Source organism: Dromaius novaehollandiae, chromosome 15 (assembly GCF_036370855.1).
Source record: "Dromaius novaehollandiae isolate bDroNov1 chromosome 15, bDroNov1.hap1, whole genome shotgun sequence".
NCBI lineage: Eukaryota > Metazoa > Chordata > Aves > Casuariiformes > Dromaiidae > Dromaius > Dromaius novaehollandiae.
In genome coordinates, this window is record NC_088112.1 from 9,200,206 (window position 1) to 9,218,250 (window position 18,045).

An 18,045-nucleotide genomic window follows, 5' to 3' on the forward strand; every position below is an offset into this window, starting at 1 on the left:
CTAAATGAAACTCCACAGGTAATGCTAAATGTACTGATTCTCCATGCTAGTCCTGCCTTTTACAAATGTAAAGGAAATCACCTTACCTTGCCCCCAGTTTGTGTTTTGAGCTCTGGCTGCCATTAGCAAGATCTCTTTTGCTGATGGAAGGCACCATATACCACTCACAATTTTGCTCACAGGCTTTTGCTGTTCCAGGATACAATAAATGACCTAGACATGCATCCTTAACTTTTAGAATACAACCTCTATCTCCTAAATGCAAGATGTTCAGTGGTATATTACAGTTTTAATGTATTTTTTTTAACTCTTAATATTTTCTTTTTTCATGCTTTGAATTAACTTAATTAACAAAAAAAAGTCTGCTCTTGGCAGCATGTAGCACAGGAGTCAACCCAACAGATCACTAGGTAATACAGAGGCTGCACTCTGGGTGTCTCACATGTATTCATAGAATTATAAAATTACTTGTTATTAATACTTATCCAGTTACTCTTTTGAGACTGTGCAGCTGATCTGTAGCAACCTAGGAACAATTTATAAAAGTTAGCTGTTCAGATAATTGTTTACTACACAGTACTAAAAGGCACCTGCCCAAATAGATTTAGTTCACAAAATTCTGTTTGAAACAAATGAGAAGGCTACAGAGTTTCTAAATAAAATGTATTTGGGTAAAACTTAAAACTGAGATTTTTTTAAAAAAATCATTTTTCCTTCAAATAGATTTGAGCTGCAAGTAGACTTCTTGTGCCAAGCAATTAACATAGATTTTTGAATGTGAAGACTGGATCAGAAAGGAAACAGAAGTTTTAACTCATTATCTAAAACATGTTTGAGTACAAAAAAAGAGCATGTCAGGTTTTAGCTGCTGAGGAATTTATAGCTTATTAAAATTGAGAATACACATTGATTACATTTATTGGCCAAAATGCATCCATTTGTTCATACAAAGCAAAGATATTTCTGCCTTTAAAAAAAAAATCTATTCAGTGAAATTCCAATCTTTAAAGTATTCCATTTCCAATCATTTCCAGTCTATCTCAGCACCACAATCCTACTTTCCCACAGATTAATCTGGGGAATTAATGATTCTCTAATACCATTTTCCCAATGAGATCAGAAGTTATCTGCATTGTCTTAAATAAGTGAGTCACTTGGATCACTTGGTAAACAGGAAGAGGGTGGACGCAAACAATAAAAGGCATGGTTTGAGCTTTAGTATTTGTCTCTTATGATATTTCACACAGCTGGCATCTGTGATCTAAAACCTGATTTTAAACCTTTTAACCATTCCCCATACCTCTGTTCAGAAACATGTTTCCAGATAGTCAAAGTAGGCGCACACATTTTACAGTCTTCAGAAAAGTCAACTTCTTACAGTAGCCATTTCCTAACGTTAACCACAGCAAAGCCGGGATTCAGTTACAGTAAATGTTTTTTTTTGTTTGAAGGGTAGATGTTAAGCACTGCAGTAGAGTTTTAGGTTGCCAGTTTTGTTAGTTCCAAATCATTTCCATCTGCTCCATGAAAATTTTATAACAAAGCAGGTGTGGAAAAAAAACCAAATCTTTGCAATACTGCTTGAATCATATGGCCCAAAGAAGGCTTATTTGCTACTTAAGGCATGTGAAGAATTTAGTACCTTAAAACTATTAAATGTTTACTCTTATTTATACAGTAAAAAAAAAGTCCAGTCACAACTGAGGTTAGATCATGTTTTCATGAATTTCTTCATGTTTGACCTCTTTGTAAAAAAAAAATTGATCTGATAACAACCCAGCTGTGTTGCAAAGTGTTTGTTTTGATTTAGCAAAAATGTAGCTTAAATGCTTTATGAATTTCTGCAATGACTTGTGATGTCCTAATTTTATGCAACTATATTAAATACTTATGGATTAGGATTATTTCCTCCTCTGTGTTTGAAAGATTGTGTATATTTTGTTTCTGGACAGAACTCAGAATATGTCCTTGTAAACCAGGGACACTCAAGATGTGCAGAATTCTGTTTGTTAGCTCACAGTTGTATGGGTGCTTTCGGGTTTTTTGGATTTTTTTTTGTCTTGGACAACCCTTATGTCTTAAGACTTCTCAGATATAAACAGAAAGCATGGCTCAGTTTCATTCATGCTTTGTCAGTAATGTCTACATCCAATACACTGTGCTGGCACCCAGTTGCTATCACATCAAACTGCTATCTGGAATTGAAGTGTGGATCTCTATTCTTTCTATGTAACCATCACTCCAGCCTCAGAATTGCTACTCCCAGCCTCATGGCTCAGAATTTAGTAACGATTGTGTTGAAGTGATGCAGAATGGAATAGTTTATTCTCCCTAAGTCTCTACCAGTTCTGCTTGTGGATAAGAACTTTTGTCTTAATAAAGCTAGGTGATGGACAGCATTTGAACAGAGTTGAAAGGCTTTGATTATTTAGTGATTACAGGAAAATCCTGCAAGAATGAATGTTATAAAGTAGATAAGGAACGTTCTTATGAACTGGAAGAGAAATAAGAATGTAATGAAACTAAGCAATGACAAAGTTGCATCTGAATTCTGTTTACATATTTATAATAACAGAAAGACAATAAGATAGTATCTTGACAAGATGCATCAGAACCCTGGACAGTATTTGGTATTAAGCTGAATTGGTAACAAGAGTATTCAGGACTTTCTTCACATCCATATTTCAGGGATTTATACACTGCTTGTATTAGCTTCTGGTAAGGACTATTCTTTGGACACAGTATTGGATGATCTCAGGGCTGATCTAGTGTGCCATATACATCTTAAACTGTTGGATTTTTATTTTGTTCAGGAATCATGAAAAAATAGTGGAGTGAGAACTTCAGAACTCCCCAGACAAAAACAGTGGAGACTAACATGTAATTGAGGTTTCTATTGTATCTAAGATAAAATTCTACAATTGTGTCCTTAGTTCTTCAGTTTCTCCCACTTCTGATCAAGCAAGCACTGAAGATGAATTCAAGCCACACACTGCCTCTTTGAGGGTTTGTGGGCTGAAAACTTCCTGCTAGGATACATAGAAAGTTAGGTCAATGTCAAATAATATATTACCAGAGTGTAATAGCTTGAGGTAATTGCCAGCCTTCTCCCCCTCACTGTCCAGTTTTGCACATGCAAAATCTCTTCTTACAGCTACTTTAGTTCCTGCCCTTCCTATTACATATGCTCAAAAATGCTGGAAAAACCCACATCACTTAATTTCCTTCAAATTTGTATTAAATACACATTATTTATATATTCTATAAAATGTATATAAATATACAAATAAATACACATATATAAGCCTTTCTATTTCTGTTCTTAACTGCATTGCTTGTTTGGTGTTGGGCCATAACCAGGCTTGTTAAGAACTGACATAAATAGCAAGTAATTATATTTATTCTAAGAAATAACTGGACATTAACACTACCATTAATTATACCCATTTTTCTACAAAGCATTTAATAGCAAAAATACACATTCCCTTACTAATACTCAGATGTGGAGAACCAACTCTTCTCTATCTTGTCCACATGTCTCTTGTCCTCCTTTGAAACAAGATAAGCAGTTTTTGTGGCTATGTTGAAAAATGATGTCCCATACCAAGAACTGCTAGTACATTTTAAAGTGCTGATACACCGTACTAATTAGGCAGCTACTAGTATTTTATACATTTAAATACTACACTGCAATGAAATTTTTAACTATTCAATAGTTCTCCAGATTTGCTCTAAAACTTCTCCTAAGATTTCTCTGTAGGCAAGATTCAATACAAAATTCAGCTTCTTCAATTTTGTTCTCCTGCAGCTTTTAAACACTTTTTGTGCAAAAAACAATTTTAAAGGATTCTGAAGATACTTGATATATATTATATTAACATATTCAGAATAGAAAATAAGTCTGTGAAGCAAAAATAAGTATAGTTACACTGTAAAATAACCTGTGTCCCTAAAATACATTTTGCTTTTTGCAAAATAATATAATATGTAAATACATCTTACAATATATAAATTTGCATGGGGTCCATGTTTTAATTTTTAAAAATAGTATATGAAGGCTGAAAATGGGGAAAATTTTCACAAATTTGTTTTCAAAGAAACTGAAGAAAGAATTCAGTGCACTTACAAATACATCCAAATGTGCTAGTCTGCTGCCAGTGGGGAAAAACAAATTGCATATTTCTTTCTGTAGACAGCAATTATTGACTTAACTGTACTTAAATTGCCCATATCTAGGCTCTACAGAGGTAAAGAATAGGGAGTTTGAAAAGTGATCTAGCATGTGATCAAGCAGTGATCCAGTTACTATACTAGCAAAAGCTGTATGTGTCTCTTGAAACAGGAGGAGAAAAACAGCTGGAGCTATGTCCTTAGATAGTTAAAATTGTTACAGAGCCAACAGAGCTCTCTAACTTACTGGAATCAGCCAACCCCTAAACATTTTCTCATAGTGGCTAAGAATTTGGTTTAGAAAAAGCAAGAGACCCTGGATTTCCTGAATCAATGCAGAATTTCATTTTTCTCTTGCAAATAAATTCAGTTTTGATGTACTTATTAATTTCAGGATAGGAGTCCTTAATTTATATTTGGCTGCTTGTAACATTTGCTTGTGTGCTTCTGACTCCCACCAGCATCCATTATGCCTGCAACAAAAGAAGGCTTGGGTTTGATTTGGTTAGGCATTATCTTAACTAATTACATTCTTAACAAGGATTATGGAGATGAAGAATGAATATACAATGAAATGATAGACAACTATGAAATATGAAAAAAATCCTGTAGCTTTGTGGTCAGAGTGAGAAATAAATTAGCTGGCAGTACTTTGTGCAAAAACTTTTAGGTAGTTTGCTATGGGCAGTGCAGTACAATCAGGTGATAAAATGCAGCTGGTTCCCTAACCAACTATTGTGACTTGCTTCCAGGAAGCTCCCTGGAGCCATAGGCTTGCATGTAGCTTGATGGGTAGCTGCTGCTGCTTCTGCCCATTCAGGTTTAGACCTTTAAAACTTCCTGGTATCAGTCCTGCCCCAAAATTGCTTTTTATTAGTTTGGTTGTACATTGTCACTCTCAGCAAAAAAAGTGACGGTATCATAATTAACCAGCTAAAGTTCCTAACCAATAGTTTTTCTCCTTCCTTATATTTTGTTCTTTATAAATATTACCTTCATTTTTAAAGATGATGAAAACATGATGGGATTGCAGCTCCCTTTCATGGGAACTGTGCTAAGTTATACCAGTTCAGAATCTCGCTTGCTTTAGCAATCCTAACTGTATTAAGAAAAATAATCCTACTATTGACGGTGTGTGTAAATGTAAACATTCAGTCATTTACAATAGGACTAAAACAAATACACATTCTTATTCTTTGACAATTCAACAAAACAGGAACTCTTATAGTAGAATCAATTAAGAAATCGTAAGAAAGTATACTTAGAATTCTGTACAAATTCTATCTTTGAGTTGTCCAGAGTTTGTTTCCAGGTGATGTTCAATATAGATATTCCCTGTTTGACAATTAGAGCACCTGTGAATAGACACATCCTTTGAAGTCAGTTAAATCCTACAAAAACTTAAGTGATTTTTCTTTGAAACCTGCTGTTCTTCAGTTGGACTGATCATTTCGAAGATGCATTGCAGTTGGTTCAAAAAACTGGAAGAAAAGTTTAGAGAGAGGTTTGTTACAGATTGTTGACAATTTAGTTAATCTACAAACACACCTCACTTACAATTTTTTTAGCTGTCTCTATAAGGCTTAAAACAGAATTACATTTCAAGGGAGAATCTTCTCAGAATCTGAAGTAATATTCATTGCCTGGATCATTAAAGCTCAATTGTAAGCATGTATTCTAATGACTCTATTTTCTCCTGAACTTTATTCTCCCATATGATTTGCAAGCTTTCTGAATATGAACATACTGAAGCTAAATGCTCAGCATGTTTAGCACATTCAATGCCTTTTTACCTTTTTTCCTACCTCAAGGATAAAAGCTGATCTCTATACTTGTAATGTTTTCCTGCAGATTGTCTTTAAAACTTTTAAATCATCTCCTTCTTTAGTCTGATTCACTCCATGCAGACACTAGTCCACGTTTTAATACCTAAAAACTGTAATGTTCTGTATAAAAATTGGTACAGGTTACTTTAGAAAGGAGATGTGTCAGAATATGCACGAAGAGCATGTGCACTATGAATGAGATGGCAAAGGTAGTCTGGGTACCTGTATTTTTCTCATTAAAAGGGTATTATTTACATTCAAAGTAAAGCAAATTTTAAATTTATTATAATAAACCAAGCATGCAATTCACCTATCAAAATCACTGTCATAAATTAGTATTCAGCTCAAAGACTTAGCAAGGTTTAAAAAAATGCATGTATAAGAAATTAAAAAATAACTTTTTCTTATTTGCTGGATAAGTTTGTTCTCTTTTCAAGAACTTTATTTGGCTAATCTATACAAATGTGCATTGTTTGTTACTGCGTAGAGCTTTTTGTGGCTGGTGGGCATTATTGTGCTTTACGGAAGAACATGCATCACAGAAACATGCCTGGCAAGATTACATTTTCCATGTACAAATCATGGGGAATCTCATATTCTCATACTTTATATCTAAATTAATTACTAACTGACCTTTACATTGTAAGGGAGTAAGTCCTCTTAAAATAATTTTAATGCTTTGATTTTTTTTCATATTATAAATGGTACATCTATGCTGCTATAGTTAAACATCTGTCAGCATTTCAGTTATAAAACCTTTTGAGAAAGAGGCTTACAGCATGAGTATCAGCATTTTCTGTGGTCTAAAAACTGGCATCTGCTGTTTCAACTGGGGATTATTTTATATAAATATTTTCAAATTATTTCTTTTTTCTTCTATGTCTCCAATTAAATGAGGCTCTAACAACATGCTGTCTAGCAAAATGCAGGTAAAGAATTATATTAGCTTTATTTCTATAGTTTTGCCAATATAACTGTTATCCTGCAACACTCCAAAATGCAAACCAGTTTTTCTGTTGAAACATCTTATAAGTATCAAGGTGTGTGGTGGACTGCTACTGAATAAGAATGCTTTCCCAGACATCCTATGGGAGAGTAGAACCATCTATTTAAATATGAAGGCCAGAAGAGAAGTTTCTCATTTCCTCCATGTACAAAAAGCATTTATTTGAAGCACTTTGCTTCAATTTGAAAATTCTTTCTATCCTTTCCAAAGAATGCTGTTTTGCTTAAAAATTTAACAAAAGAGGAATTTCTTTAAAAGAAAGTTTGCTGCTGAACATTCTGATTCGCTGAGTTAAACTTGGTTCAACACATACAGAAGTAAAAATAGAGTTCAGTGAAAGCTACTCTTGCTATTTGCCCAACCTGGCTGCTTTAAAAAACAGCATTCAACATGTAAAGGTGTACATTTCAGAAGAAACACCTTCTTTGGTATGCAAACATCCAAATCCTAGAATTTCTGTGTAATTCTTGTAGTTTACATGTACAATATGAGAAAGGGTGATTAACCTGAAGTCTTCTGATAAGAAAATGACTAGAGGGGGGAGAGGGAGGAGAATGTACTCGAAAAGTACTCAGTATAACAAATCCCAAAGTGTCTTACAAATGCTATCAGAGACACTACACAAGAATGACTTCTTCATGCCTGTAACATATGGCCTATTGAGCTGTAAGAAAAATGCTTAGTAATGTACAGAAATACTACCAAATAGCTTAGGGGACAGCTCCTCATCTCATGCAGGTCTGTGTCATGACATTAACTTTAACAAAGCTGCTCATTCCAGTTGATGTTCTGTATTCAAAACACGAACTAAAAAAAGATTTTGCACTTCCTTTGAAGTCAAAGACTCTGACTGGAAAATAATGATATAAGTTGGAATGAGCTGTGACTCCAGTGCTAATATCCTGCTTCTCTAGACAGGACAAAGCAGACGGATTGTAAAAAAGCTTCTTGCTTTATTTTGTATGGGCCATCCAAAGATGGTAGGCAGCTATTCAGTTTAGGAGTCTCCACAATGACAAAACTGACACTACAGCCACTACTGAAGTTAGCAGGATAGTCTTTCAGCCCCTTACACAGCCAAAGGCAGAGAAGTGTGCTCCCTAGAGTGCAGTCTTTGTTTGGTGGAGAGAGCTTCCTGAGACGATTAGGTTTTTTTCTTGTGTATCTAAGATTGGGGCCAGTGTAGAGACCCCAATCAAGCAACACTTGTTTACAGTGAATGATGTTCTGCAAGGAATTTAAGCACATTCCAAACTACACTAATCAAAATCCTGGACAGCTGGACTACAACAACCTGTGCACAGGGAATTTGGTTATTTCAACAAACTGATTAGATTTCTAGTGCTGTTTTTGTTGTTTTAAAATCCAAATTAACTGTGATTAGTAACTCTAAAAAAGCTAATATTATGCAGAACTACTGCATCTTCACAAAATAGTTTGATAATTATGAGTAATATTGTACAAATAGTTGTTTTGGGCCTGAGCCTGTAACTGAGTTGAACTAGCCTTTAAGCATGCCATGCTTTGCTTGTCTAACTTGTGTATCTCCTCTGCTTGAATGGAAAGGGTAACTTTTTTATACATACTCTTCAAGCAAAAACAATCCTGATACAACATACTGAATTAAAAACCCAGTAATGTATATCACAATCATTACTATTTACAACTGAGCAAACAGAAAAATGTAATTTATGAAGAAGAGCTTGAGCAACACTTTACATAATTGTTTACATTCTTCATCATTTCAAATACCCCAGCTGCCAATACTGTTCTGCTCTCTAAATCTTGCTGCTGGATTTCTGTCATTCTGTAAGGCTAATATAGAAAATTTCTGAGTTTTTGTGCAGGTTTGTGAGCTTGCAGAAGTGAAATGTTATAAAAGTATTTACAGTCAGCACTATGGCCAATTTTTAGAAGTATTTCAAAAGGCTAGTTCTAATATAACTATTAATACATGCAGTTTGGTATAAATATTTCATAGCTACCAAGGGAAAACGGCAGCCATCTTCTAAATATTTCTATATCTAAAATGTTAATGGTCAAATGAAATCACTGGAGTTATGGCAAGCTACATAAGCTGAGGAACTGGCCCCTAAACAGAATGCTACCAGAAGCTGTAATAATTATACATGAGCTTTTTTGATACTTCTCTTGGTTGTGACAAGTAACGTGCACACATAGTCAATATTTTAATAGAGGGATCAGTATCTCTGGCATGAATGCTAAATTTAGCATTGGACAGATTTTGAGTGGCCAGGAGTTAGCAGCTGTGACCTCTTGAGAGAGACATCTGCAGGAACATTTGTAAGAGATAGTGCCTCCTATCTTCCTGCCCTCCTGATTTCATATAAGCTGCTTGGCAGTACACTACCTCTTTGAGAGACAGCGTTTTCCAGATCGTGCTAGTAGCAGAGATCAGCAAAATTAGCAGCTAGTAGCCTCTGCTGCAAGCAGAGGCAAGATGCCACCAATCAGCTGATCAACATTGTCTTGCTACTTTGAACTGCAACATCTCCTGGCTCTCCATGAGATTTCCCTTGGCCTGCTTTACCTCTAATCTAGGAAATAAAGGTATAATCTGCACACCACTCATACCAGATTGCAAGCCTCTGTTTTTATTGATATATGGACTTTGTGCATTCTGTACTGTCCAAATACCATCATTATCTCCCCAGCCAAATAAAGCTAAGTATATCAATCATACTGACAGCAAAGTATAGTGAGTTTCAAAAACTCCATGGCAAAAAGGCAAATGAATATATTTTATACGAGCAAAATGGGACACCATTAGCTGTATTTATGTGAAGGAAAAATTAGGAAATTAAAGCATTAAAGACTTAAAATTTAATGACTGCTTGAAAATAAGCTAATCACTGACTGATTATTCTAGGCATGCTCAATTTGTAGGGCACGCATCTCTTCTGGACCTCATGCAAATCTAAAGACAGGATATCTCACTGTGTGATTCAAACAAATTTAAGCAAAGAATTCAGCAGCTCTATCTGCATAAAATAGTTCAGTTATATTGAAGGACCAGGAAAAGTTAGTGTTAAAATGTATAAAAACAGGGACTCTCAATTGTATCAAAAAATTGCATCTTCAGTGTGTCCTGCAAGTGCAGACAATTCTTTGCACTACTGATAAATGCTTAGAATGTATATCCACCATTTTTCTGGAGACTGTTATCTTACTACCTCATTGAGAAAATCTTAGGAGATATTAAAGTTCTTATCTCCTTCACTGCATTGCTCCAACAAATGCTCTACTACTCCTTACTACAGATAGGAAAATTAAGAAATGGAAGATACAAGATTTATATATTTGCTAAGAACGGTGTCATATAATGCCTTACGCAATCGTCTGTGTCCTACTCAGTGCCATATAGTGTAGAAATGTTTGCATTTCTCAGCTTCAGATTGCCTTTTGGCATTGTACTCAGAGTGCCATTATTACTGGAAACCACAGCTGATTTTTACAGAAAGGTAATATCAATCACTTTCCTTACAAAGAACTGATTAACTGGAGCTGCAAGACTAAATGAACAACTAAATGAATATTGGCCCACTGAATATATTATAATTGAGTACCGTAAAATTCTACTACTCACTTCCATAGTGTCTTTTGAAAGGTAAACAACCCAGTATACCAAGTTGAATCCTGCAAATGCCACTGGAAAGAGGATCCTAGAATATTGGTCTATTTTACTTGTCCCTCCAATGGGTGGTGGTGGTGGGGCTGGTGGAGCAACAGACATTGGTTGACACTGGGATGCAATATCTGATATTATGCTGGCTTCAGGAGACTGATCTGCCTGAGAAGTTACAGAGTTCACTCGCTTCTTCAGGTTACAATTGGAGTCAGAATGCTGTGGAGAAAAAAAAAGTGTTTATTTTTATGGCTACAGGAGTTTCAGCTCTAGATTTTGCAATATTAGGCATCTTACTGCTTCTTTTTAATTTTTCTTTCATTTTTGTGCTATAGAACCTAAAGAAATCACAGGTAATGCAAACATACAGAGGTATGTGCTCTCCATATTGTTAGCATGTTACTAATGGGAAGCTGCAAGAGGGGAAGAAAAGAGCATTAAAAGGAACAGAAAAGGAGGTAACAGTGTACCTAAATTGCAATACATTGGTATGACTGAAGCTTATGTAGGTGTGAATCAGCTTTAAACCAAACAGTATGTATTAGCTGGCTCCAGTGCATTCTTCACTGTATAAGCCCATTGATAAGCTTTAGCAAATACTCACTGAATGGAGCCAAGTTGTCACACTGTTATTGGTCCCCATACTAGCTGCTGATAAACTGGAAAACTGATGAAAGAAAGGAAATGAACTAACTTTACAGGTGCTGAAGACATTAATGCCAAAATCTCAGTTTTCTCTAGGCTGAAATTCAATTTTCAAATATGATTCCTGCAGCAGTTTCATGCATACAAATGAAGACAAAGTCTTTCCTAACTATAATGGGACTATTTTTAGTGTAATTTATTGTAAAATGAAACCTCATGATTCCCATACTTTGTACAATATTCATAGCCAGCTCCAGTTACTCTTCAGAGTGTTGTACAAAATCTCCTAAAATTTAGTCAGACCCCAGGAACATTTAGTATTTACCTCCTTAATTGCTAGGCCAACATCTATATTCATCACCTACCTGTTCTATTTTGCCATTTTTTCACTTTCAGAAGAGAAAGTAAACATACATTCATGCAACATAGTTGCAGAAATGGCTTTGGAATAGGATCTATCACAGGCTTCAGGCCTGCTATAATGTATATTATTTATCCAGTTCCACAGTAGTATGAAACAGGAGGAAATTTTCAAAACTTTGCTAGCAGTTCCTGCTGCTACTGCCACCACCCAGAGATCACCATGAGGAATATACATCCATGCCAGCAGCTACAAGACATGCCTGATGGCTGAGAAGATGAGAAAGTAAAGCATGCCTTCTCCTTTTTTTAATTGTTTTGATATGAAGTACTCAAGTTTTATGTTAATGGGGAGCAGCTTCTTAGATTCTAACAAGCAACGTTAACAAGCAACACTTCAGTTAGGCTTGAGTCTAAGGATAGGTGAAGGTGTAACTACTGCAAAACTTATTTCTAGATCACTGATGAAATATGTTGTGCAGTCAAATTGCAAAATATTGATAGCTATTTCTGGGTTTGAATAAGCAGCTTTTTTGGTCAGCCAAATTAGATGATTGAATGAATGAAGCTGATAAGAGAAGTCTTAGGCCATGTAAATACTGTTACAATACAACAGAGTATATCTACCTATTGTAAAATAGAATAGATACACTTAAATGGTTTTAGGGTAGCAAAATTCTGTTAGCTATGTAGGTAATTTCCAAAGTCATTTTTGGGCATCTTTTAGTGACAATCATTTACTTAAGTGTAGCCCACTTCCAGTATTGTCATGATTTATCCTGTAGCAGTTCTATGCATACAAACAGATTTTTGTCAGTCAGATGAAGGACTGCATCTTTAGGAGAAAAAGGAATGAGCATGTTTTGAAATACATTGTCCATACTTGTAATTGGGCCATAAGTTGTAGATAAAGAACTAGCCTAAACTACCTACCTGGAATCTCAGGTATGATTTAAAAAAAGAGTTCTAATGGAAATTATTCTCTCAGTGTTCAGTCTTACTGCCGAAGTGTGAGAGCAAGTTACATTGCTACAACACAATGCCAGTTTCTGCTTGTGGATGAATGTACTGGCATCCAAATGAAATTGGGGAGAGATGGATTCCTTGCAACTGAATTTAGTCTAAGTAAAAGGCAGAGAGAACAATATCTTATTTGCACAAAAAAAGCATTCTTTCTGTATGTATGTCTTTTATCTATTGCCCTTTTTCCTCTATGTCCCATCAACACATCCTACTTGCCTTATCCCTCTTCCTTTCACTTTGCCATCTACACATTAAATGATGAGTACCATGCTTTGAATCGATATTAAGTGGTATTCATAGTCTAGGGATGTGCCTATCTGGAACACAGACGTTTGGTTTCGCATTTTCCAGTTACCCGGCAAGCAGCAGAGATTTAAATGGAAGAACATTACAGATGTGTCACAGAAACAGAAAGAGGGTTTTCCATGTGCACTTGCACTAATCATAATAATAGTAATCCCACTCTATAAACAGACTGACTGACAGAGCCAGAGCCACTGCTTTCATTCAAGTTGCTTGTATGTTCTGCTTTGAACCGAATTGTGCAAATAACAAGATAGCTTGTCTTTTGCTTTACAGCAAGATGGCTTGACCTTTTGTGGTGAATGAACGGTTCCTAAAAAGATGGTTGTTAATGTATATCTTAATCCTTATCTGGCAATATTCTAATATAAGCTGGGTCAGATTTGCTCTGTGTTGCACAAGCATGAATCAGGAGTTATTGTTCTGAGGTGATGGTTAAAAATAGTAGAGACAACAGACATAGCATAGCGTCTGTGGATGGTCTTCTGTATTGGATATATTCTGGAATGCAAAGGTGATAAAATCATTGTGATAGTCTGTACCTTGGAAAAGGGTAATATTGGTCATTACTTATAATATTTATTACATTTTATATATATACTGCTATAGAGGGAGGATTATCTTGATGTCATTCCAGGAAATCCTTTAAAAGTTGGGGACGGGAAGTTTTTTGGAGTCGGTATATATCATCAGATGCTGGGGAAGCTACTGACTGTCAGCAGAAAACAATTTTATGATCCCACTTTTGGACCTGTTTAGATCCCTTTGGGACAACGGAGACTGCTCCATTAATAACTTCTCATTATCTAAAATATCCTATTCTGATATTCAGAAAGGATGAGTATATTTTACTGTTTCAGTAATGTCACAGTTCTTTGCTATGCTCTTCAGATGCTGAAGATATGGTTTAGACTAGATACAAACGATTAAGAAAGTCCTTGAGTAATTCTTCACACTATCTTTGACACCCTTCTTCAGATGCAGAGGATATGATTTAGAGTTGATATAAATCATTAAGTCCTTTAACAATTCTTTACGCTGTCTTTGGCACCCCTGTGTGTTAATCCAGCAAGTTAGGGTCTATTTGATTTTCTTGTCTGCCACTATCCAGGGTACAGAATTAGAAGTCTAAATTTACCTTAGACTTGTAATGAAGATGTTTCTCAGTTTGGTAGCTGACAGCAGACTAGTCCTGGTGTCCCAGAACAACAACCCATACTTATTAGAATTCACTGCTAAATCAAGAAGAGGAGGAGGTGGGAGAAAAACATGTAGTTTCTATGACATCTGAGTTCTGAACAGCAGCTACAGTCATTTGTTTACTATGTTTAGATTTAGCATTTCCTTTTGACAAAGATTTCTGCCTACAGTGACATGATGAAACTTAAGGAAAGTAGAGAGAAAACAGGAATGAGTGGCCTATTCTTGTTCCTGTTTTGCATAGTTCACACAGCCAATTACTCAAATAGTACAGGCTGTTGTACAAATGGCTACAACAACAACAAAAAGCCTGAAGTGGCATGGGACACTGTCATAACGAAATAATGTATTTTTTAAGTTACTGAATTCTGATTTGAAGGAGCACTCTTGCACTCATATGGAATGTTATTCCCATCAGACAATTTAACTTGTCACTATGTATGACTGCCCAGTGGCACAGAACAGCTCATTCCTTAATGTGAGATGTAATAAAATTGGACTAGACAGGTATTGGTATATAGGCTAGAAAGTATAGTCTGGATTCTATCAAGGTTTTGCAGCTCAGCTATCTGATCTCCTAGAAAGCTCACAAAGCAGTCTCATCTTGTCTGTAAAGGTGCTGATCTCTCACAACTCTCATCAACATCACTAGAATTTGCTCATGCTCAGAATATCTTAGAAAGCTCCTGGCAAATTGCTCTCCCTCTGGTTTTACCTAATATAGGGTATATAACTTTAGAGTAAATGGAATTCTTTCTCTGCTTTTTCTGTTTTTATACGGATGCTAATTGTGATTTATAAATATACTTCATTCTTATGTTTATTTCCCTCAAGACAGTTCTAAAATATCTATATTTAAAATTCTCTACAGATCTCTGTTCCTTTGTACTGTAAATATATATTCTTGCTATCAGTTCAGCTTATGGCATAGCAGTAACGTGAGTACCTTATGTATGCATTCAGATGCCAGCTAACTTTAAACAAATGAATATATGCATGTCGTTATTTCTCTCTTTTACTCACTTAAGATCGTATACCTTTCCTGTGAGTGCAGTGCAGTAAAAAAAGACTGGTGGGAATAAACTTCAAAAGTTTAGACAAAAACATATTCTTTTTTTTTTAATTTATTGGATTAGGTGTATAGAATTTTGCTGACATCACAACAAAATTAGGACCAAAATTCACCATGCACGTTTTTTCCCTGCACATCTCTTTAATAGATACAGTTTGAGTAATTTGAACCATTTGTATTATATGCATGAAATCACGTGCTAGTGACTTAGCTCCTGAAGAGAGAGTGAAGCATAATTTAGCTAAATTCTTTCTTAGACTTGCTCCTATGTTCAACAGTTTGATCTGTAAAAACCCTGCTTAGCTACAGAATAATCTATATGCATCAGCTTGCAGTAGGAAAGTTCATCACACACAGAAGATCTCCTTTTGGGCATGCACTAATGTACCTCAGTCTTGACAGTCCTATGTGGTTAAGCATCCACTGCATTCCAGAGACTTGTTATAACACAAAATTTAGATATTCATTTGTGCATCTCATCCACAGGGCCTGATTCAAGAAATGTGCACTACAAACATCTATAAAGACTGTTCTGTATAAACGTAGCCAAACGTAGTTTAGAAGTTATTCATAGCCTCTAGCTTTAGGCATCTATTTAGGCATTCTAAATTTCCTTCGCTGGACACATTATGAGGAATTACCCTCCACAATTTTTTCTTGGCCCTTTACCCTGCTGAAAGGGTTAAATCACTTGCTTCGAACATGGGAAAGTCATGTTCAAATTCTTTCTTTACGTTTGGGGATTGAAATTCACCTCTCTCAAAATATAGCCTAACTATCATATTGAAGGTGGTAGGGGAGAGGGAGGCTGTTACTTCACTACTTCAAAGCTGTTTCATTTTGCATTAAAAAAAAATAAAGAGCCATTAGAGGTAGAAAGCATAAGTGAGTATTACTTTGAAAAATGCACCACTGTCACTCTAATGTTCAAAGCCAGGTGTACCAGTGTCAGTCCAGAGTAATCCCAGATGCTTAACGGGACTCTGATATGGGAGCAGAGTAAAAGGAATCAAAATTCAACCTCTATCTTTATTTTGTTAAATCTCTGCAGCACATAGAATCCACTTTTTGCATGTCTGTAAGAGACTGAATTACACAAATGGTACTATAGAGGTTGTTTCCCCCCCTTCTTTTTATAATTTGCCATATTTTATTTTTTTCTTATGGCCAGAAAAAAAGAAAAGGTATGGAATTAGACTTCAAAATTCAGCAAAAATGTCTAAGGCCAAGGAACAAATTCTTTATCTTGCATTTTTGTATTTTGGTATAGATTTCAACTGCTTCTGACCCTTCCTAACTGCCCTGCTCTGGCTTTGTCAATCAGACAAATATTTAACCCAAACAGAACCAAATGATCAGCATCTACTTTCCTTGTTGGAATGACAAAAAGTCAATATAATTGAAAGTTGTTGATTCCTTTGAACTGTGTGCTTGATAATCTGCAGTTGTGGAGGAGCAGGAAGATCTCCCTAATTTGACTGCAAGTGCCATGTTCTCAATCAAGGCTTTAATGCACAAAGCTGTTTCTAGGACGATCACACAAAGGTGCATTGATAATCTGAATAGAACCACTCTCTTCTCAGCTACACTAGGATACTCATTAAACATACTCAATATATTCTGACGTAATTATAGGAAACCAAATCCTCTATGCTGAAGTGACATATGGCTGCTCTGCAGTTGGGAAGGGTTGTTAAGGAGAACAAGAATCCTCTTCTGCCTGAGCCACACTATTCTGAAACGCAGGTACATGGCTATTGGTAGGGAGAAGGAAATTGTCCCAGCAGTATCTCAGTGTTGTGCACTGTTTTCTGTTAAAGTATCAGCTCTTTAGGACATAACTGTAATCAGACTACCACACTGTAACAATCTTTTGACTCTACATGTACCCTCTCATATGGAAAGGATGTCTTTTGACCCACAGTTGCGCCCAGAGGCCACAGAGTGACTATCTCATAGAGCACTATTTCAAATGGTGCACTCCAGAGGATGTCACCAATCCTCCTTCCCTTGCGATTTCCAGAACTGGCGTATTCTGAATAAAGAAAGCCACAATAATGAAACAACATGACCAAAATAGAAATATTTTTAAATGGATTAAAAAGCTAAATGCTGCAATGCTTTATCTAAGTGTGCATGTATACATACATATATATATACACATACATATATATACAAAAAAAAGTTTGGTTTTGACATACTACAACAAGCTTGGTCACCATATAAATAAAAACAGGCTACTGTCAGGGTCCAGATGAGTGCTCAGCTTGTCGCTGTCATATTTTGGAGTGGAACACCCATAGTTTTGTATTTCACACAGGGATTGCCTGCAGCTGACAGACAGAGCAAGCCAAATTTTGCTCTCAGTTAACTGAGGTAGAGTGGCTTTCCTGAAACAAAAACAGTCATGCTGGGCTGTCATCAGTTAACCGAGCACATAGTCAGCCCGTTTAAACCAATGTAGTCCAGTGACTTCAACAGAATTACTCCAACATGCATTACTACAACAAAGCAGAATTTGGTCTTCTGCCATTTTTATTTTTAGAGTGCATAGATTTTTTGGAGCATATAAAAACTTGTGAGAAAAAAGGTTTATTCACTGGAACAAAGCAAGATTTTGAACAAAATTAACTAGATTGATGGGTGAGAGAGTTTTGAGAGTATTTTGATTTTTTTTCCTATAAAATTATTAGATTGGGAATTCAAAAAAATGAATATATTCTGTAAATACTTCTATTATGATCAGTTCAGGCTGTCATTCAAGCAACAAGAGCTTCTAACCAACTATTTTACA

The 18,045-nt window shown here is 35.7% G+C and overlaps 1 protein-coding gene across 2 annotated transcripts in view; it reads right to left on the reverse strand.

Annotated features, from left to right (window-relative positions):
- Positions 1-269: 269 nt before the first annotated feature.
- GABRA6 (gamma-aminobutyric acid type A receptor subunit alpha6) overlaps positions 270-18,045 on the reverse strand; it is a 30,612-nt gene continuing 12,836 nt past the window's right edge. Inside the window, exons 7-9 of one of the 2 annotated variants that reach the window (XM_026117576.2) lie at positions 10,610-10,867; positions 5,594-5,651; positions 270-4,643 (exon numbers count right to left, since the gene is read on the reverse strand). In XM_026117576.2, the coding sequence (XP_025973361.2) occupies positions 5,604-5,651; positions 10,610-10,867 (306 nt within the window). In that variant the 3' untranslated portion in view covers positions 270-4,643; positions 5,594-5,603. Of the gene's footprint in view, positions 5,652-10,609; positions 10,868-18,045 lie in introns of both variants that reach the window. The other variant, XM_026117562.2, reaches the window with a different exon arrangement.